General features: G+C 42.7%; 2 protein-coding genes across 3 annotated transcripts in view; one reads left to right on the forward strand and one right to left on the reverse strand.

Annotated features, from left to right (window-relative positions):
* The window catches only part of Nost (Nostrin), a 101,665-nt gene that overhangs the window by 50,879 nt on the left and 27,925 nt on the right, over positions 1-22,861 (reverse strand). The window lies entirely within an intron of this gene.
* On the forward strand, positions 3,550-5,346 carry LOC138404488 (uncharacterized). Its single transcript, XM_069508597.1, has one exon. The coding sequence runs from the start codon at positions 3,556-3,558 to the stop codon at positions 5,206-5,208; it is 1,653 nt and encodes a 550-aa protein (XP_069364698.1). The 5' UTR covers positions 3,550-3,555; the 3' UTR covers positions 5,209-5,346.

Raw genomic sequence — 22,861 nt, forward strand, 5'->3', positions numbered from 1 at the left:
AATGCCTTTATACTTTGACGTTAAATTTTTTACTCCTTTGTTACCTGTTATATCTCAAAGCCACCATGATCCAAACTTCATAGTCGCTGATCGTACCTCTCGTGTTGGGGACAACACGCATAGAAATTTTCAGCTTTTATAGAACAACGAAGGTCTGGCACACGCTGGCTCTTAGTCCATTTGGTAGCTGTATCGTATTGTGTAGTGCAATATTGATCAACACAATATTATTATGATATCACGTACGTAACTAACACCGGTGACCGGAATCGGTGTCATAATGAACGCTGAGTTAAGCTTGAATCAAACACAACGCGGGACTGCAACTAGAATAGAATAGAATAGAAGTTAATTAGTTGATCCGACACATGATAAACACAAACACAAATATTTACAAAAAAAAACATTCCTTAAAATCTAATAGGTACCTATTATCTAAAATGTGTCGTGTAAACTACATCGCGGGACGCTTATAATCTTGTAGTACGCAACAGGTCGACATGGCCCTCGGGGTATGAGGCGAGGGTACGCTCGGCACGGGGATAGCGTGGGGGCTGTGGGGGTGTGCGGAGCGTCCAGGGGCTGTGGGGGTGTGCGGGGCGTCTCCACCCCGATTGCCATCTTGACCTGTCGCGTACTATACGTTGTTCGTTTTTTGGAGAAATGTTTATTGGTTGTTTTGGAGTGACAACGGGCAGGGAACATAGAAAATACGATAGATGTTAGGGTCCCAAGGTGCTAGAATGGCGACCTCGCACCGGAAAGCACATCGTTGGAAGACTTCATCGATGGACTAGGTTCTCCTCACACTATGTCTCTTGTAGGGACTCCCACACACCACAATCTTGACTCCTTTGATGTCATTTGATGGGCTTCCAAATCAATGCTGCCGGCGATGGAGACGGCTATTCTTAGAGTATCTCTAGTGATCAAATCAGAAATGAGGAGATCCGTACAAAAACCAGACTAACCCACATAGCTCAGCGAGTTGCAAAGCTGAAGTGGGAAAAGGCAGGCCACATAGTTCGAAAAACCGACAGATGTTAGGTTCCAAGGGTGCTAGAATGGCATCCTCGCACTGGAAAGCGCAGCGTTACCGGCAAAGCCGTGCCGCCAAGCGATTTAGCGTTCCGGTACGATGCCGTGTAGAAACCACAAGGGCATGGGTTTAGTAAAAACTGCCATACCCCTTGCAAGTTTGCCCGCTTCCGTCTTAGACTGCATCATCACTTACCACCAGGTGAGATCGTTGTAAAGGGCTAACTAGTATCTGAATGAGTAAATTAAAAAAATACTTTTGTGTCGCGGGGCTCGCGGTTTGTGTCGCTCCGCTGTGCGTTCTGTTTGTTTCACCCTGAACACAGAGTCAGATACCTGAACCCAGCTGCGGCCGAATGTATTTACGCAACCTCTCAAATGCCGAAACCAAAACCGGGCAGGTGCGTTATTCTCAATTTCTCAGGACCACTTACATCTTTGTAAAGTTCGTCGACGATTCAATTTTTTCTTTTTAATTATCAACATAAAGAATGTTTAACAAGTCCACTTTAGACAGCAAAAAAAACCACGAAGGTTTAGATGTAGTGTGTCATTCCGTCTACTTATTAACACATAATAGTGTTTCTAAATAGAAGCACTATTATGTGTTTGATTTTCCGGGACAAAAAGTAGCCCATGTCCTTCCCCGGGATGCAAGTTATCTCTGTACCAAATTTCGTCAAAATCTGTTGTACGAATGGGCCGTGAAAAGCTAGCAGACAGACAGACAGAGAGACGGACAGACAGACAGACACACTTCCGCATTTATAATATTAGTATGAATTTTGACTGTGTGTCTGTCTGTCTGTCTGCTAGCTTTTCACAGCCCAGCAGTTCAACCGACTGACGAAATTTTATAAAGAGTTAGCTCACATCCCGGGAAGGACATAGGCTACTTGAAATCCTGAAATATTAAAGATTTTAAAAAAACCTAAATCCACGCGGAAGTCGCGGGCATCATCTAGTAATTATTATTTCGACGCTGCCTCAGCGTTGTAGCAATTAAGGCTTAGCGCTTAGGTAATCAAAATAGCATTGCAGAGTGAGCGTTTGATAATCAAGACCTTGTAATACATTAATTGAAGCTAAAGAGGCGTTTATACAAAAACAATGTACTTAGTTTCCTTCCTGTTTCGAATGACGTCACGTATTGCAAGCATAGATTTGTGATCGAAAATTATTATTTTCTAATCAGGTACCTATTTATTTGGTGAAAGCAGTGATATGAGGATATCTAAATTAATTGAAGCTAAAGACCCGTTTATACAAAAACAATGTACCTACTTAGTTTCCTTCCTGTTTCGAATGACGTCACGTATTGCAAGCATAGATTTGTGATCGAAAATTATTATTTTCTAATCAGGTACCTATTTATTTGGTGACAGCAGTGTATGAGGATATCTAAATTAATTGAAGCTAAAGACCCGTTTATACAAAAACAATGTACCTACTTAGTTTCCTTCCTGTTTCGAATGACGTCACGTAGTGCAAGCATAGATTTGTGGTCGAAAATTATTATTTTCTAATCAGGAACCTATTTATTTGGTGTCATCCACAGATCAGGGATTGACTCATATGTTGTGACAGTGAACTGGCCACAATCGTTCGGGGGCTTAGATTAATACTCGTAATTATTATTCATCATCATCATCATCATCTTGATGATGGTGATGGTACAATCTGGATGGACAACCTAAGCTAGACGTGAAACTGGTTTGTGACACAGCTTTAAAAGAATAAACGTATTTTCATTTTTCGTAGAAGCCTAGGGTGATAAGACTAGGGTGAGATCTATAGAGCGCACTCTGACAGAGTTAAAACGATGCAGAGCTATATATCTCTCACCTGAGCAAAGTCAAAGCTCTATAGATAGCCCTATGTGAGTGAGTGAGGCTATTAGGCGCCCTAAGCACGTCCTTAACGATCCCGACGATCAAATCATGACCGACAATGCACCCTATCTCGTAGGGCTACACAATCTAACCTTATCACAGCGTCTTCGCCGGCGTGGCAGAGCTAGTTAATGTTTCTGGGTTTCAGCCGTTATTTTAAGGTGGCCCACGTCTCATTCGCTAGTTAGGCTAAACGAGGCATCCTTCATGCAACCGGGCGGGTCGGCGGGGTTGCGGATTGCCGGTGTCCCCTGGACCCTGGACAAGAAGGAACTGCTACGGTACCACTCCCAACACCTGAGCAGAGCCTAGACCATACTCCCGTGTTCCCACCATCCGACTCCGATCCAAACAACCCTCCATTAAACTCCCTACAAACCACCCTAAAATCCCGCACACTCCACAAGCACTTACACACATACATACACACAAACACTACTCAGATAACACATTTAAACCCAAAATGGCGGATCTAAAAACACGTATCGGTCTCCTGGTGGGTAGCGGCTTAACGCCCAAATCCCACCCTGGCACCCAGGTGCCGTCCACGGACGGCGCCCAGGGCCCAGGCTGCCCCACCGTATCAGGAGGGGGCATAGAAACGCTAAACATCGGAACGACAACGATGTTACCAACGACCTCGGCGAGCAACACGGACATGTCCTCCATAGCCGCAGCGATCCCTGCGCCTGCTAGCGCAAGCGCATGGACGCTCGTGGCCCCCAAAAAGAAAAAGAAGGGAAACAGGACAGACAGACGGACCAAGAAACACACGAGCACATACGCTGACAGACAGACGGACTCAGATGCCAACCGACCGACTGACACTAGGGACGAAGGCGGGAAGCGGAAAGACTCCGACTGCCTGACTGCGGACACCAGCGACTTGGTCGGGGGAGGCAAAAGGAGAAGCGAAGGGAGGCCACCACTAAGTGGCGACCGTCCTCTCGTGGACACTGGCGCAACCCCTAACCGCCTCGCGGGTGAACACGCGGACGGGCAGAGACCGGCCTCTGACCACAACCCACAAGCCTCGGGTGAGTCGGGCACCACCACCATCAGGGCTGGGCAAACCGTGGCCAAGGAGAGGGCAAACGTTGGTGGTCACACTGACCCCGACGGGAACCCCATCCGGGTGCGGGGCGCAACGGGCCCTGGCGGTTCCAACACCGCCCGACCCCCAAAAACAACAACAGAGACAACAGACAAAACTGGAACAAACATACCTGAGACCCAGAATCCACCTAGATCGCGGGCACACCCTCGGTTTAGGAAGCGAAACAGGGGACCAGGGAAAGCCAAACAAAATAACCCCGGACCGTCATCGAGCCAACCCCAAAAAAGAGACAGACTTGATGACACGATTTCACCCCGGGGTGAATACAAACGCGCACGGACGGAAGGCGGGCAAACTCGAGATGCGAAGGGCTCCTATGCTAGAGCAGCCCAATCGCACTTGAGCGTAGCCATAACCATAACACCTAGAACAGACCTTACCCAAACTGAGGCAAGTTCCATACAGGGTCAGATACAGAAAGCGATTTTCGCGGCCTGTATCGAACCCTTGGCACCAGGCCAGACCCGATACGCCCCGGCGTTCGAGGGAAAAGCCTTCCTCAGTGAGGGTGTACTGAAAATGTGGTGCCACGATGACAAAGCCCTCAGCTGGCTTGTCAACGTGGTGCCCAAACTAACATCGCCTAGGAGCGGAACGAGGCTCGCTGTGATACCTCAGACCGATATACCAGTCCGGGTCAGATCGGGACTCTTCGTCCCCGACTACGACGGAGAGATAGGCCTTTTACACAAAGTCCTATCTCACCAAAACCCATGGTATGACGTATCGCAGTGGACCCTGTTCAGCTACAGCAGAACGACCAGCAGCCCTCCCGGGGTGTTCCTGATTCTAGGAATACCCAATGAAGAGCTGCCAAAGATCATGGAACGCGAAAGGAAGGTCGCCTACTCCACGGGCACTATCTACGTCAGGTTCTTCACGGATGAAGGACTGAGTGATGTACCGCCCGGGCATAGCTCAGAGCCTGAAAACCGAGAGGAGCCTGATGTGGGTGGTGACATGGATGTGGATGAACCAACCAGACAACTACATGCAACACCTGAGCCCTCCGTAAGCGCAGTCCTCGGCAACATCGAGGAACTGCTAGCGGACTCCCGGATTAACCCTATACAACCCCGGGAGAGAAAGGCGGAACAAAACGCGTCAGACAAAACTGCCCCTGTCGAACTACCCCCGGCACAGAGGGCGACAGAAAAATAAAAATTATACAAACCAACCTCCAGCACAAACACCTCGCCACGGCCACACTACGAAGGCAGCTGGAGGTTGAAGACGAGACCATCGCCCTGATCCAGGAGCCGTGGGTCAGGGGAAAAACCATATGTGGTTTCGGAAGCTGTAATGGTAAGATCTATTCACACAGTAATGGCGAACCACCGAGAACATGCATTTACATTCCACGCTGTGTTACAGCACTATTACTAACACAATACTGTTCCAGAGATCTGACAGCAGTCAAAATAAATAATGGAATACAACAAGGCATAGGGCGACCGCCAAGACCGGTGGTTCTAGCATCAATATACATGCCCATCGAAGACCAAATACCACCAAAAGAATTGGTGGAACTTGTAATACACTGTGAGGATAACGACATCGATTTAATTATCTCTGTCGATAGCAACGCGCATCACAACCTATGGGGATGCAAAGTCAACAACAAACGTGGTGAGCAATTTGTGAACTATATACTAACCACTAACCTAACAATTATTAACATAGGCACCGAACCGACCTTCGTGACGAGTAGGTACCAAACCATAATTGATATAACCTTAGCGTCAACCAGAGCCGCAGATCAGGTAAAAAACTGGCGAGTCAGTGACGAGCCTTCACTATCTGACCACAGGCGGATATGCTACGAGCTAGATCTCATGGTAACTCCACACGTACCAAGAAGAAACCCAAGAAAAACCGACAGATTAAAATACAAAAGCCTGCTGACACATCAGATAGGCGTAAATAAACCACAAGACATCGATGATATCGCCAACATCGAAGAAAACGTAAATAAACTAACGAAATATATTAAGACAAGCTATGAACAAGCTTGTCCCCTAAAGAAAAACAACATAAAGCAACCATCGAAAAACAACTGGTGGGGTCCTGATCTGGAAAGAATGAGGAAAAAACTCAGACATCTTCTCAACAGAGCCAAAAACACCAAGCAAGAACAAGATTGGGACAACTATAAGGAAGCCCAATACCAATACAATAAACGCGTCAGGGAAAAGGAAAAAACTTCCTGGCATAAGTTCTGCACAAGCATAGAATCAAACGATACTGCTGCTCGCATACGCAAGATTCTAGCAAACGACAACACCCGCACACTCGGCTCACTGAGGAAAGCGGACGGAACATACACCAAGGACGACAAAGAGATAAGCGAAACGCTCATCGAAACACACTTCCCTGGCTGTAGAATAGTAGATTCAACAGACTGGGGAAGCACCCTTGGTCACCATCCAATAGAAGAGGATTGGGACTTTGCCAACAACATAGTCACGCGAGATAGAATCAGCTGGGCTATCGACACCTTCCACCCTTTCAAAACAGGAGGGACCGACACCATTTTCCCAGCACTTTTACAATGGGGAAAACTTCAACTGACACCATGGCTGGAAATAATATACAAGGCCTGCATAGCATACAAATACATACCAATGGCCTGGAGAGAAGTGAAAGTGGTCTTCCTACCAAAACCTGGAAGGAGTGACTACACATTGCCGAAGTCCTTCAGACCAATCAGCCTTACATCTTTCCTACTAAAAACGCTCGAAAGACTTGTCGACAGGTCCCTCAGGGACAGAACCTTAAAACATCTACCTTTACACTCACATCAACACGCTTACAGTACGGGCAAATCAACAGAAACCGCACTTCATTCTGTTGTTACCAAAATCGAACATGACCTCGAAAACAAATTATCGACACTAGGCGTGTTCATAGACATTGAAGGAGCCTTTGATAAAACAACTTTCGATAGCATAGACAAAGCCTTGGGAAGATACAAGGCGTCAAAAACCATACGCAGCTGGATAAGAGCTTTACTAGAACAGAGAATCATACAACTAGACATCAACGGAGTCACAAAAGGCATAGTGGCGAGAGGCTGTCCTCAAGGAGGTGTCCTGTCACCAATACTATGGAACCTTGTAGTTGACGACCTGATAACCAAACTAAACAAAAGTGGGTTCTATACCATTGGTTATGCAGATGATCTCACCATCCTAATCAGTGGCAAGCTAGAAAACACATTATACGAAGTCATGCAACGAGCTTTGCGCTTAATAGAAAGATGGTGCAATGAAAACGAACTTACAGTAAATCCGAAGAAAACAGAGATGATACTGTTTACCAACAAAAGGAAAATTGAACTAACCAAACCACCAACTTTGTTTAACACAAGCCTTGAACTGTCCGCAGAGGTAAAATATCTCGGTGTGACACTGGACAGCAAACTCAGCTGGAAAAGGCATACAGAAGATAAAACCAAAAAATCACTAGCAATACTAAACCAATGCAAACGCATGCTAGGGAAAAAATGGGGGCTAAAACCAAAGATAATGAAATGGTTATACCTATCGGTAGTAAGATGTTCACTAACATATGCTGCACTTGTATGGTGGCCAAGAACTCTCCTTACTACCGCCCAGCAAGAACTACAGAAATTTCAACGACAAGCATGCCTCGCCATTACCGGCTGCATGAGTACCACACCAACAGCAGCGTTAGAAGTCATATTGGGCATTCCGCCCCTACACATACACATCAAAGAAGAAGCAACACTCGCAGCCCTGAGACTGAAAACCTCAGGGCATTGGAAAGAACAAAACACAATGCACACTAAAATTCTAGGGCAAAGCATAAACAAAGAACCACGTTTGCAGTGGAAATGCGACAGAACCGAAAAACAACACATACTAGACAAAAACTACAAGATAAACTCAGAGAAGAACTTAGATCCGAAGCCAGCACAAGACACAATAGAAGTGTACACCGACGGATCCAAAACGAAAACGGGCACAGGAGCTGGAGCCTACTGCCAAGACCTAAACATGAGAATAAGTCACGCACTCGGTAAGGACAACTCTGTCTTCCAAGCAGAGTGTGTGGGCATTATGACCGCGGCTATAGCCGTGGCCAATCGACAGGTAACAAACTTTAAAATTAACATTAACTCTGATAGCCAAGCTGCTCTTAAAGCCTTGGCTAGATTCTCGACGACCTCACAACTTATACAAGACTGCCACAAGACTCTGGAAACACTCGCCATGTCAAACGACATCACCCTAAGGTGGGTCAAAGGACATGATGGAGACCAGGGAAACGAGGCGGCCGACGCACTAGCACGAAAGGCTACGACATTGAAGGTGATCGGGCCAGAACCTATTGTTCCCATACCCTTCAGTGAGTATAAAACCTGGTTGCATGAACTAACACAAAAAGAGCATTCCCAACTATGGGCGAACACAACTGACTGCAGGCAAGCCAAAGAGGCTTTCCCCAACATAGACAAACGGCAAACTAACAAACTACTCCGCCTGGACAGAGGTAAACTTAGAAAGGTGGTGGGACTCATAACAGGGCATAGCCCACTAAACAAACACCTTTTCGTTATAGGTGTCACCGACAGTCCTTTGTGCAGGGCATGCATGGAGGTCGACGAAACACCGACGCACGTGGTCCTAGAGTGCACGGGCGTAGCAGAACAACGCGAACGCCATTTGGGTTCCCCGACCTCATTCCATGAAGCCCTCGGCAACCTGGGCGGTCTACTCGGCTTCTGGAGTGAGCTTGGATGGCTGGAGTGAAGACTTCAGCGGGGAGGGGCAATGCACGCACAACAGACGGAAACGTTTAAGTGCGGAAACCAGCCCAGAGCGGAGCGAGCGAGCGAGCGTCTTCGCCGGTGAAGACGAGGTCCCCGATTTCTAACGTCACCCGGACGTGGACTCACGCCACGGCCTCGGGGGCGTACGGACTAACCAGTAGTCCAACAAACCCAACGTCATCCTAAGCCGTGGTCCGAGCCTCACAGGAGGCGCCCTTAGGAGGACGTTGCCCCCCGACCTCTCGAATTATTTCTTCGAGCCCTAAGGCTCATCCCCAGGCGGAGCTTCGCACTCGCCAACCCCCCCGGTGACGCTGTAGCGGCCAGTAGGGCCTACGCAGCATAGTCAATCCAAAACAACACAAAAAAAAATGAGTGAGGCTTTTGACAGCGGGAACGTCTTATGACAAATAAGCGCAGGTGATTACGCGGACGAAGTCGCGGGCTTTTATTGTAACATTTTCGGTATTCTCCATTGGAAAACAGCCCGAAATCGTCTGTCTCGCTCCATTGACGGCAGTCACTCTGTCACCCGCTGCATACAAAAGGAATTTCACCCTCACCTGGGTGTCTGGTGCACTTCGACCGTCCGCTGTGCCAGATCCTTTTTTCCACGCACGTACAAACTGTGGAACCAACTCCCATCGGCGGCGGTGTTCCCACTAGATTACAACATGGGGTTATTCAAGGGGCGGACCAACAAAATCCTAAAACGCCGGCAACGCATCGGCGGTTCCTCTGGTGCTGCAAATGTTCATGGGCGGCGGTAATCACATAACATCAGGTGACCCGCCTGCTCGTTTACTCGCTATCTCTATTTAAAAAAACGCAGTTTGGTTCTGATTTAAATATTAACCAATCAAACTCGAAGTAATTTTGTAAACACGTTCTAGAAACTATAACTATTATCTATGAAAACTTATCCACAAAATTTCATTGAATTTGGTAGGTTAAGTATACAAATGAGAGTCAAGCTACGTTTGTTTGGAGCGCGCTACGAATAGACCCCTTTTTTAAAGAGGGAAATCGTTCGCAAGGATCGCCCTCGAATGACAATCGATTCGCGCCAATGAAAGTGTTGTAGATCGAAGATTGGATCGATTTGACGACTTTCACTGAGGTGTTGTTTACAACAACGACTTCTATAGACTGGTACCGGGCATCGATATAATTGGCAAGATATGCCCAAGCGAACAAAATTTTTCACGGTTTTAGAACCTAATAAATCAGCGCCACCTCTTAGATACTAATGAACGACCCGTTCATCAAATCCAGACGTCACTGAGGTGTCGGTGCTATTTTGTTTGTTCAATAGCCCTGTCCATACGAAGTAATATATAAGTCAATGGATAACGGGTCGCCATGTTGTGTTACTACTTTTGAAGCATGCTCGTAGGTGTCGTTTTACCCAAAGGTGCGTAAACACCGCTCCATTATCTATGTAGTCTGTGCCGCTATAGTACGCGACAGGGTGAAATGACAATCGGGTAGATACCCGCATAGCGCCCGGTGCAGTGCGGTAAAAATAAATAAATAAATAAAAAACTTTTTTATTCGTATAAACTTTTACAAGCACTTACGAATAGTCGGATGCATCTACCACTGGTTCGGAATGCCTTTCCTACCGAGAAGAACCAGCAAGAAACTCGGCGGTTGCTCTTTTCAAATATTTGATATAGGTACAAGATTATGGCATGTATAAAATAGTATTTGCAGTCTTGTGAAATAAAAATCTGTTTTAGAATGCAGATACAAGTAAAGAGCGGTCATACGATACCCACTCGGTATAGTAGGTACCTAATCATACTTTGAAAATTGAAAGTAGCAATATTTATTTTTGAACACATTTTAATTATTTTCTTGTGATGTAACCACAAATTCACGGTTTTCGGATTATTTCCTTTACTTGTGCTATAAGACCTACCTACCTGCCAAATTTTATGATTCTATAGCTCAACGGGAAGTACCCTATAGGTTTTCTTGACAGACACGACAGACAGACGGACAACCCTCCACCTCCCATGGCCCCACCAACCTCTCGGTTATATGGGCCGAATCGCGGGAGGGCGCCCGTTCGGTACTTGCTCTTGGCATTTTCCCGGGGCGCCTTCTTCACTCCCTACAATATGCTCACTCTCCCCCCTTGGGGGCTAGACGTCACTAACACAGCTGTGATCTCCGATGCTGCTCCTCCGTGGTGCCGGCCTGGCACCTGTACGTGTACGTACGTGTAGACAGACGGACAGACAGATAGACAGACAACGAAGTGATCCTCTGAGGGTTCCTTTATTCCTTTTGAATAGAAATGTACGACAAGTATATTTTATATTCTGTTGCGCGATTGTGTATTGGGCATAAAGCCTATTAAATAATTACTATAAATATATAAGTCAATGTTACTATAATAATATATTATTATGTATGTTCGCAATGGCGCCGTATAAACAGGTGCCGACTGGAAAACACCGGAGGTTATTCACAAAAAACAAATATATAATTAAACATAAATAATTCTTGAAAATGTCCCCCCTTCTCTTGTATACTATCTTGTATTGGTGCCAAAAGACGGCCTTGTGCAACCCGATCGAAGTAATTGGATCGCGTTTAATTTCCGCATCATACTGTTTGGTAGCCAGGGTCGGGTTTACGCAATTGTTATACCTACTTCAAGTTCATACCATCTTTCGTAGACTCTTACTTACAAATCATAACTATGATCGTATGGGTTGGGACCGGCGATGGGTTGATTATCATCATGATCAACCCATCGCCGGCTCACTACAGAGCACGGGTCTCCTCTCAGAGTGAGAAGGGTTTAGGCGAAGTGCGGATGTCCGTAGCGACCATGTCTCGGATCCATATGTCATCACTATGGCAACACGCACTGTTCGAAGACTATGGTCTTCAAGCACTGAGGAATTTCAGACAAGAACAACGCAAAATACATGAATACAAATACGTACTGAACACTGTTAGTTCCCCTTAAATTCCAGTCGTCAGCTATAAATAGACAGATGTTCGAGCCGTGTGAATGTTAACGTAAGTTACGTCAACAGCCGTATTAACCTGTGTCATTAACGGCCAACGGTTTAATTATAAGTCCCGCAAATTGCTAATGCGCGTGACCGCCATTTAGTGACTGAAGTTTCGAGCTGATGGTAAGTATATTTTTACGTAAATATACGTAAAATAACGTCAAAATGACGTCATTTCGATGTTAATGAGACATGGTTCCAGAGCAATAGCAATTTGCGGGACTTTTAATATAAAACTGGCCGTACACTGTACAGCCATATACCAAAACTCGTTTAGCACCTTGATGATCGAATTCTCTTGCACTGCACGGCACGGTTGTGCGCAGATCTGAGTGTATGTGTGGCGTGTTTATAGAAAAAGGTCAATAGTTTTGCGGAACTGCTACTCGAATTCTGAGGCCAACCGTACAGATACCAAACTCAAACTCAAATTATTTATTCAGAATAGGTTAAAATTTTACGCTTACTGATGGTCATAATTTTAATTTGTAAGATGATGATATAGTGGTGATAATTACGAGAGTTCCAAACGCGCCCAGGTCTGAGAAGAGCCCACAACAAACTCAGCCTTGAGAGAATTATGAACTCACCTTGAACTCACCTTTGAGAAAATTATGGAGAACTCTAGGCATGCTGGTTTTCTCACGATGTTTTCCTTAACCGTTAAAGCAAGAGATACAAATATAGATACTTATAGATATAGTTAAGTAATTAATGAAAAGTTAGAGGTGAGTGCCCGGCATCGAACCCCTGACCTTCCGAATAGAAGGCTGCTGGCCACGGCTATTACTTACTTAAACGATTTGTCACTTAACCACTTAAATTCCTTAAGCTACCAAAATTACTTATTAATATCTCAACAATTATTGTAACTCCAAAACTACTCATACAGTACGATTTAAAAAAAATATTTCACCTATAGTAAGTACAGTACGCGACCGAAAGTAATGAACATCGACCTTTAAAAAGAGATAGCTTTGTAGAGCACTGTCTCTGTCGTTGAGACCGACAAAACAAGTAGGTATGAGTGACAAAGACAACGCTCTCTCTACAAAGCCGAAATGTCAATCTAAAGGCCGATGTGCGTTACTTTCGGCCGTAAGCTAGTAGAGCTACATTAACCTCAAGTTATATAGGCTACTAGCTGATGCCCGCGAATTCATCCGGGTGAATTTTCACTTCTCAAAATCCCGCAGGATCTCTTTGATTTTCCGGGATAAAAAGTCTATGTGTTAATCCAGTGTATAATCTATCTCCATTCCAAATTTCATCCAAATCCGTTCAGCCGCTGACCCGCCCCGGCTTCGCTCGGGTGGAGCTTAGAAAATTGTGGGGGAGGTTGAATTTAATTTTTCTCTCCGTAAGAACCATCCTCGTACTTCAAGGAATATTATAAAAAAAGAATTAGCGAAATCGGTTCAGCTGTTCTCGAGATTTGCGATGAGCAACACATTTAGCGATTCATTTTTATATTATAGAATATTAGGAATAGGATTAGGATAAATTATATTATGTACCGCAGATGAATTTGCGCGCAAAAGCTAATGATTATAAAACCGGAAATCGATTTAGATTTGCTCGGTGACAATAAAGTGACAAGCGTAACCTTAACCAAACCATTTTATTCTATAATTTATTTATTATCTGATTGGAATTTTAACTTCAACTTGTGTTAGCTTAATAATAATGTTTTAATTAACAAGGTATAGCACGTAATGCAATAGTATTTTTAGGGTTCCGTACCTCAAAAGGAAAAACGGAACCCTTATAGGATTACTTTGTTGTCTGTCTGTCTGTCGGTCTGATAAGATACCTACAGGGTACTTCCCGTTGACCTAGAATCATGAAATTTGGCAGGTAGGTAGGACTTGACGCATTAGGGGAAAAAAACTGAAAACCGTGAATTTGTGGTTACATCACACAAAAAAAATTGTGGTCATGAACTAAAGATTAGTATTTTCCATTTCGAAGTAAGATAACTATATCAAGTGGGATATCATATGAAAGAGCTTCACCTGTACATCCTAAAACAGATTTTCATTTATTTTTGTGCATCATAATTTTAGAATTATCGTGCAAAATGTCGAAAAAATACGACTGTACATGGAGTTATAATGTGCCATCTTATTAGCGATTATTCGTCGTTTTCATCAGATGCAGACGATGTATCTGTGCACATAATTGAATTGTCCCGTCTCTTTCACATCATTATCTCGCGTCTTGTCTCGTCGTTGCATCGTTGATAATGTAACACGCCATTGTGTCGTGCTTGTTGATTTTAATGACGAGAGATTTTTTATGCCTTTTATTTTTATACCAGCTTATGCCCGCGACTTCGCCCGTGTGGACTACACACATTTCGAACCCCTATTTTACCACTTTAGGGGTTGAATTTTTTAAAATCCATTCTTAGCGGATGCCTCAGCCCGATCCGTCCAGTCGTTTGAGCTGTGCATTGAGATCAGTCAGTAAGTCAGTCAGTATATCAGTTTTTCCTTTTATATGTATTAGAATCCATACTAATATTATAAATGCGAAATTGTGTCTGTCTGATGTCTGCTAGCTTTTCACGGCCCAACCATTCAACCGATTTCGATGAAATTTGGTACAGAGTTAGCTAATATCCCGGGGAAGGACATAGGCTACTTTTTATCCCGGAAAATTAAAGAGTTCCTACGAGATTTAAAAAACTTAAACCCACGCGAACGAAGTTGCGAGCATCATCTAGTAATTCTAGTAGAACATAAACACTGCTTATTATTAGACGACAACTTATCAATTCGAGTTCAATTTTAACTTTTCGAAAAGATTTCCAAAATCTATTCGAGAATTTGTTATTATTTGTTTATATTATGTATGACGAAGCGGAGCGCTTTTCGAATGTCACCGGTTCTTTCGCCACACTTCATTAGCGTATGAATATTAAATCGGATGAGATAACCGCCGACCTTGAAGTCCGAATGTTTGTTTTATATTACCCGGTCATCCGTGGACACTGGGCACCTATCGAAATAACCTTTTAGGTGTGGGTGTAAATAATCTTGCTGACAAGATATTAGATTGTTTTTAGGGTTCCGTACCTCAAAAGGAAAAACGGAACTCTTATAGGATCACTTTGTTGTCTGTCTGTCTGTCTGTCGGTCTGTCAAGAAACCTATAGGGTACTTCCCGTTGACCTAGAATCATGAAATTTGGCAGTTAGGTAAGTCTTATAGCAGACATTCGGGGAAAAATCTGAAAAATATGAATTTGTGATTACACCGCACAAAAAAAATTAAATTTTGTTCATGAACAAATATTGCTATTTTCAACTTTCGAAGTAAGATAACTATATCATAGGAAAGGTCTTCACCTGTACATTCTAAAAGAACCCATTGCGCGAGCCAGACTCGCACTTGGCCGATTTTTTGTAAAGAACGCATTAATTTAAAGAACGGTGATAGCCTAGTGGTTAGGACGGGTTAGTGCAGGGGCTGTGCCATCTCGACCTGTCGCGTACATAGGTATCTTTAAGAACCTGAATCCAGGATAAGTGTGGATAGGAAGTTTAATTTACACCTTTATTAAGTACCTGTTATCTCCCAAACATCCAAACAAACGTTTCCGCCAGTGTTGGGACAATACGCAGAGAAACTTTCAGCTATAATAAAATAACGTAGGTCTGGCACGCGCTGGCTCTGAGTCCATAACCATATTAATATAGAATTTCACGATGCGGTGCTCTGAAGTGGATGAACAGTTGGAGGCGACTTTATGGACAGATTGTGGTGAAGGGAAAAGGGATACGTGATACGGCCTATAAATACTATGTGAAAGCATTTTTAGGGTTCCGTATCTCAAAAGGAAAAACGGAACGCTTATAGGATCACTTTGTTGTCTGCCTGTCTGTATGTCTGTCTAGAAACCTACAGGGTACTTCCCGTTGACCTAGAATCATGAAATTTGGCAGGTAGGTAGGTCTTGTAGCTAATAGGGGAAAAATCTGAAAACTGTGAATTTGTGGTTACATCACACAAAAAAAATTTAATTGTGGTCATGAACTAAAAATTAGTATTTTCCATTTCGAAGTAAGATAACTATATCAAGTGGGGTATCACATGAAAGGCCTTCACCTGTGTATTTCAAAACAGATTTTTATTTATTTTTATGTATCATAGTTTTTGAATTATCGTGCAAAATGTCGAAAAAATACGACTGTAGTACGGAACCCTCACTGCGCGAGCCTGACTCGCACTTGGCCGGTTTTATGTTATTTTATAAGTTTAATGTTACCATGCTGCGCGACAGGTCGAGATGGCAATCGGGGTGTGAGGCGGGGGGACGCCCCGCACACCCGTACTATTTCATTGTCATCTCGACTTGTCGCGCATAGCTTTTATAGCAAAGCGAAATGATAGGGCTCAAACAAGTCTCACCCCTTTTCTTGTCAAGTCAAACAGGATTGCCCCACCAAAAAACAAACTACAAAGTAAAAAAACACATTTGAAAATGTTATCATACCTACAGCTGCCATATTGGATTAAAATTTCAATATTTCGGCTGTAGACAGGCAGACACACTTTCGCATTCATATTCATCATCATCATGATCAACCCATCGCCGGCTCACTACAGAGCACGGGTCTCCTTGGCCTACGCTGGCCCTTTGCGGATTGGTAGACTTCACACACCTTTGAGAACATTATGGAGAACTCTCAGGCATGCAGGTTTCCTCACGATGTTTTCCTTCACCGTTAAAGCAAGTGATATTTAATTAATTAAATATCACACACATAACTCCGAAAAGTTGGAGGTGCGTGCCCGGGATCGAACCCCCGACCTCCTATTAGAAAGCTGACGTTCTAACCACTAGGCTATCACAGCTATTCATAGTAGATATTAGTATGGATATGGATTATATTCAAAAGTGCATCATACATTGTAAGGATTGGCGTGTACAGGAGTTCAAGCCAGGGTATGCATTTAGGTATGAACTTATTTTACGGCAGGCTATAATGAAAAATAAGCATTGATTTATTACAATGAGGGTAAGCAGTGCGTTTATGCTTCTATGAGCTGCACGCCACTGATTGTAAGCATGTAAAGTCGGTCTACTGGAAGCTCTAACGGCACAGAAAGAGGGTACTGCGTTTTTGTGTGCCTACACGCATCCTCCACGCTGGCCGCGCCGCGCAATCGTGCGTGCCAGCCCGCTAGCGGTGGGGTTACCAGGTTTACAACAGAAAAATACAAAATCCCTCATTTTAAAATAAGACTAGCTTATGCTCGCGACTTTGTCCGCGTGGACTACACAAACTGAATCAAAATGAATGCCCTATATAATTACATGATAAAATCTATTATAAAATAATGTAACACGTAGTTTGCATGTAATTGTATAATAATTATATATTTAGCATGTATGTATTGTTAATGTACCTAACTTTGCAATGCCCTAACGGGGCTTCATGTAACCATGAAAGCAAATGAATAAATAAATCATAAATCATAAACTTCAAACCCCTATTTCACCCCTTTAGGGGTTGGATTTTCAAAAACCCTTTCTTAGCGGATGCTTACGTCATAATAGCTATCTGTACCCGTAGTACAAGATTTTACGTCTCACCAAACCAAACCAAATTCGAGAGTCGAAATACTTCCGCGTTACAGTAAACTGGATCTTAAATGCCTTTTTTTAAAGCTCAAGTTTGTCTACACTTCTACAGCCAGCGCTCCAAGCGGAAACATTGCGAAATTAAAATCAGTGGCATTGAATATTTGACTTCAATTCAAGGCTGTTTAGGTCCATTTTACTGTAACGCGGAAGTATTTCGACTCTCGAATTTGGTTTGGTTTGGTGAGACGTAAAATCTTGTACTACGGGTACTGCATGCCAAATTTCAGCCCGATCCGTCCAATAGTTTGAGCTGTGCGTTGATAGATCAGTCAGTCAGACTGAATGATTGACGGATCGGGCTGAAATTTGGGATGCAAATAGCTATTATGACGTAGAGCTGATGCCTACGATTTCATGCGCGTGGCTTTAAGTTTTAAAATCCCGTAAGATTTCCCGGGATAAAAGTAGCCTATGTCTTTCCCCGGGATGTAAGCTAACTCTGTACCAAATTTCATCATTATTGCTTAAAGTGTTGGGCCGTGAAAAGCTAGCAGACAGACAGATAGACAGACGGACACACTTTCGCATTTGTAATATTAGTATGGACTAAGAGGTTCGCCGGACGTCTGGTATGGTAACCCTAACCTCCACGCTCCAAGGGAGCTCTCATATTTCTACCGATACCATGTGTCGATACACAGGGCACATATCGAACACCAACGTCATGATTAATTCTTCTTCTTTCTTCTTTGTCGTATCACTCTTGGCAGAGCGGTCGTGGTCATCCCGAAGCAACGTCTTTGAGGGCAGATGTTGTACGCCTCACGAGCATTCGCCACTTCTCCCTGCTGGCCGACAGCCTGGTACACTCGTGCAAAGGACCGCCCACAGCAGACTTAATTTGGTCGGTCCATCGCATGGGTGACCTTCCTCGTCCTCTGGTGCCATGATTAATTAGATGTCCTGTTTGTTATATACCTAGGTAACGTACCTAGTATCAGTACTCTATATCCATCCATACTAATCTAAATATATAAAAGGAAAAAGCGACTGACTGACTGATCTATCAACGCACAGTTCAAACTACTGGACGGATCAGGCTGAAATTTGGCATGCAGATAGCTATTTTGACGTAGGCATCCGCTAAGAAAGGAATTTTGAAAATTCAACCCCTAAAGGGGTGAAACAGGGGTTTGAAATTTGTCTAGTCCACGCGGACGAAGTCGCGAGCATAAGCTAGTAATATTATAAATGCGAAAGTGTGTCTGTCTGTCTGCTAGCCTTTCACGGCCCATCCGTTCAACCGATTTTGACGAAACAGCGAAACAGCTATAAAAATTCAATAGGTAGAAATTATTATTATTATGTTCGCCATATTTCATCATTAATCATCATCATCATCGTCATCATTAACTAATTGTGTACAATAACATAATGCAGATGTTATTAAAACAAAAGATATTATGTTTGAAAAATAACCGCGTGCCACAGGATAAACATTAAACAAACATCGACCTTTAGAAGGAGATAGCAGATTTGTAGAGCGTTGTCCCTATCGTTGAGGCCGACAAAAGGTTATAAAGCCGAAATGTCATTCAAAAGGCCGATGTACATTACTTTCTGGGTTTCTGCCGTTTACTGTACAACACTGTAATGTAAGGCCGACTCTACACGTTGGTGCCAACGCTCGTACCAACGTTGGTTGATACTGAGGCGTCCACATATTGGCTATTAATAAAGTCCTGTCCCGTCAGAGCCAACGTGAAGATGTCCGATACAGAAATCGAAATTGCTCTAAGTTCTTTTACAGTACTGTGTGCTAATAGCTACACCAATGAGCTAGACATAAAAACTAACACCTATACCTCGTTAAGTTGAATAGGCTTCTAGATTATACCTACTCTTCATTAATTGCAAATGAATTGTATGCCAGCATCTTGCAACGAGTTCATGTTATTTCACTTTTTGCCTCCCAGGGAACCCTAATTAAGTTGCTTAAACGAAAACAAGTATTTCGTATACATGGGTAGGTACTTCGTCCAACAACCTTCCATATACGGTTTCTCAATAAAAATAAAAAGCGATCATGCTCGAAGGTCGATCGGGGCGCGGCGCGGGGGCGGGGGCGATCTGATACTCGCGATTCGGTCGAGAAATAGTTATCTATAGTTTTGTCCTGTAATTGCGTTAAAAGTGACAGCTTCATATTGATTCAAGATAGATAGAAGTGTGTATAATGTACAGATTTATACCTACTATTTTTTTTTTAAAGAATATTAGCCATGTTAAATGACTAATATTCCCCTTTCCTCTCCAACGCGTCAGGCTTGTGCTAGGAGTAGGTACGACAATAGTGCAACGGGCGGGGTTTGAACCGTCGACCTTTCGGTTTTCAGTCCACTCCTTTACCGGTTGAGCTATTGAGGCTCTTAATATATTATAAAGAGGTAGGGGGTAATCTCTGGAACTACCGAACCGATTTTGAAAATTCTTTTACCAGCAGAAAGCTACATTATTCTTGGCTATTTTTCCCCCGGAAAATACTTGAGTCCCCACGGAATTTTTGAAAATTGAAATCCACGTCGACGAAGTCGCGGGCAATATTGTAGTAATTTATGAATCACTAGTTATTTAACGACTGATGTTTTAAGGTATCAGGCTATTTAATAACATGTTTTTCTCAATCAAGAAAGAATAATTAAGCTCTACATTTACCTACTTTCATTTAAACTTCATCAAAATTGGCACAGTATGTTAAAAAAAGTCGAGATCTCGTTTCGTTATAAATAATTATTTTAATGATCATATTATTTTTTATTATCATTTTAAAACAGCAACTGATTTTTATCATTAACGACTTGTTAATGCCCGCGACTTCGTTGACGTTAATTTAGGTTTTGAAATTAAGGTTTAAAATGTAGGTTGCCCGCGGGAACTCTTTGATTTTCCGGGATAAAATCAGTAACATATGTCTTTCAACAGGATGTAAGTATCTATCTGCTGTACCTTATCAAAATGGAATAAACGGATGGTCCAGGTCACTTGGATACTTTTATTTTCCGGGATAAAAATGTAACCTATATCTGTCAACAAGATGTAACCTATCTGCTGTACCCACTGAGTTCAAAATGGAAATTGTTGAGACAGGTAATATCCCTTGGATACTTTTATTTTCCGGGATAAAAATGTAACCTGTCTGTCAACAGGATGCAAGCTATCGATCTATGTACCTCATCAAAATGGAATAAATGGATGGGCCAGGTAAAATCCCTTGGATAATTTTATTTTCCGGGATAAAAAGTAGCCTACGTTTGTCTCCAGGATGCAAGCTAGCTATGTACCTCATCAAAATGGGCCAGTTAAAATCCCTTGGATAATTTTATTTTCCGGGATAAAAAGTAGCCTATGTTTGTCTCCAGGATGCAAGCTAGCTATGTACCTCATCAAAATGGGCCAGTTAAAATCCCTTGGATACTTTTATTTTCCTACCTTACCTACCTTTCGTCAAAACCGGTTAAACAGATGGCCCGTGAAAAGGTAACAGAGAAACCGACATTTATAATATCACATTGGATAATATGGTTTATTTCGTCTAAATTCTGAATTGGGTATTTGACTCCAATTTTTTTATTACTTTATTATAAACGAGAATAAAAATAATGACGTAAACTGAAAAAACTAATTAAATCGATCAAATAACAAAAAAGTTATAAGCATTTAAATGTTTCTGATTAGACAGAGATAGCGGTACAGCAGTTTGACGTCACACCTACTAATGCCATAGTAGCTTCGTGCGGTTTCATACAAATTTTCGTTTTGCGAGAAAGGGATAGAAGATCTTCCCACTCCAAAATTAAAATGCCTGTAACTTTGTAAATCTTTGTTGGATTTTAATATTTTTTTCAGCGTACGTCATTATTTTTATCCTAGTTTATAATTAAGTAATAATATTTATCAAATTCAAAAGTAGGCAAATACCCAATTCTGAGTCACTCTCATATTGAAAATGTATTCGAAGAAGCTAATGAAGACCTTTGAGTCATCTAGAAAAGTAAGTATTTGTTATAGTCACAGTTGGCTTCCATGTTTATTATGAGTCATAAACGCTTAACTACATCTGTATATATAAAAGGAAAAGCTGACTGACTGACTGACCTATCAACGCACAGCTCAAACTACAAATGGATCGGGCTGAAATTTTGCATATAGACAGCTATTATGACGTAGACATCCGCTAAGAAAGGATTTTTTTACAAATTCAATCCCTGAAGAGGTAAAACATGGTTTTGAATTTTGTGTAGTCCACGCGGACCTTTTTTTTCTAGTTTTTAAATAAATAAAATTAGTCTTTCAATATTATAGAAATGTAGTACCTTCAGTTCAAACTCAACGGTTGCGGAGCTGAAGACGCCAATGGGCAGGGTAGATAGCTCGAAGAACCGATAGTCGTTGGGGTCTCAAGATGCTGGAATGGCGACCTCGTACCGGAAAGCATAGCGTTGGCAGACCCTCTACTAGATGAATAAACGACATCAAACGAGTCGCACCGAGCCGTTGCATTCAGGCGGCGCAATACCGTGACGTGTGGAAATTCCGCGGGAAATCGTTAATTTACCGGGATAAAAAGTAGCATATTATGTCACTTTCCAGTTTTTTAACTTTTTTTTATTTTTTTTTTAATACAATAAAACTTAAAGCTAGCCTTATCTAATTACTATATAAATCATGACCGCGTGGAATGGTGCCAAGAATACTGGCTGCATTTCCGCGCTGGACAGCCAGGCTGATCCGCTGCGCAAAAAATGAGCCAGCCCTTCTGTCACCAGTTGAGGCTATTAATCGCGGTGAAATGTCTCGTAAAAAATTTTTAGCACTAAGACTCCATGGCCCCAGGGTCTCCACGGCAAACGGCACAAAAATGTAACTAAAGTAATGAAAAACATCACATTTGCGACTTGACTGAAGGACAAACAAACACACTTTCGCATTTATAATATGGGTAGTGATTCCATAAATATCAATAGATATTTAATATTAATTTCTTTCGCCGTAAGTGATATTTAATGGATTGTAAGATAAAACTCATGACATTGTTACGTCATAATAAAGATATTACTTGTATAGGTTTGTACTTTGTACCTATAAAATCCATGTCAGTTTATAAGACTGCGTCCGTAACATGCTATAAAATGCATAAAAATTGTTCAAGGTGCGAGTCGTAGCCGCACACGAAGGGTTCCTTAGTACTTAGACCTGTAGAGTGATTCGCTAACTCAGTGTCTAACAATGAATGATAGGCACGGAGCTCATTTTTAAATCCGTTGAAGGTTTTCCACGAAAAATATTTTAATATCACCTAGTGAAGCAGCAATGTAGAACTAACCAACCT

This window comes from Maniola hyperantus, chromosome Z (assembly GCF_902806685.2).
Source record: "Maniola hyperantus chromosome Z, iAphHyp1.2, whole genome shotgun sequence".
Classification (NCBI taxonomy): domain Eukaryota; kingdom Metazoa; phylum Arthropoda; class Insecta; order Lepidoptera; family Nymphalidae; genus Maniola; species Maniola hyperantus.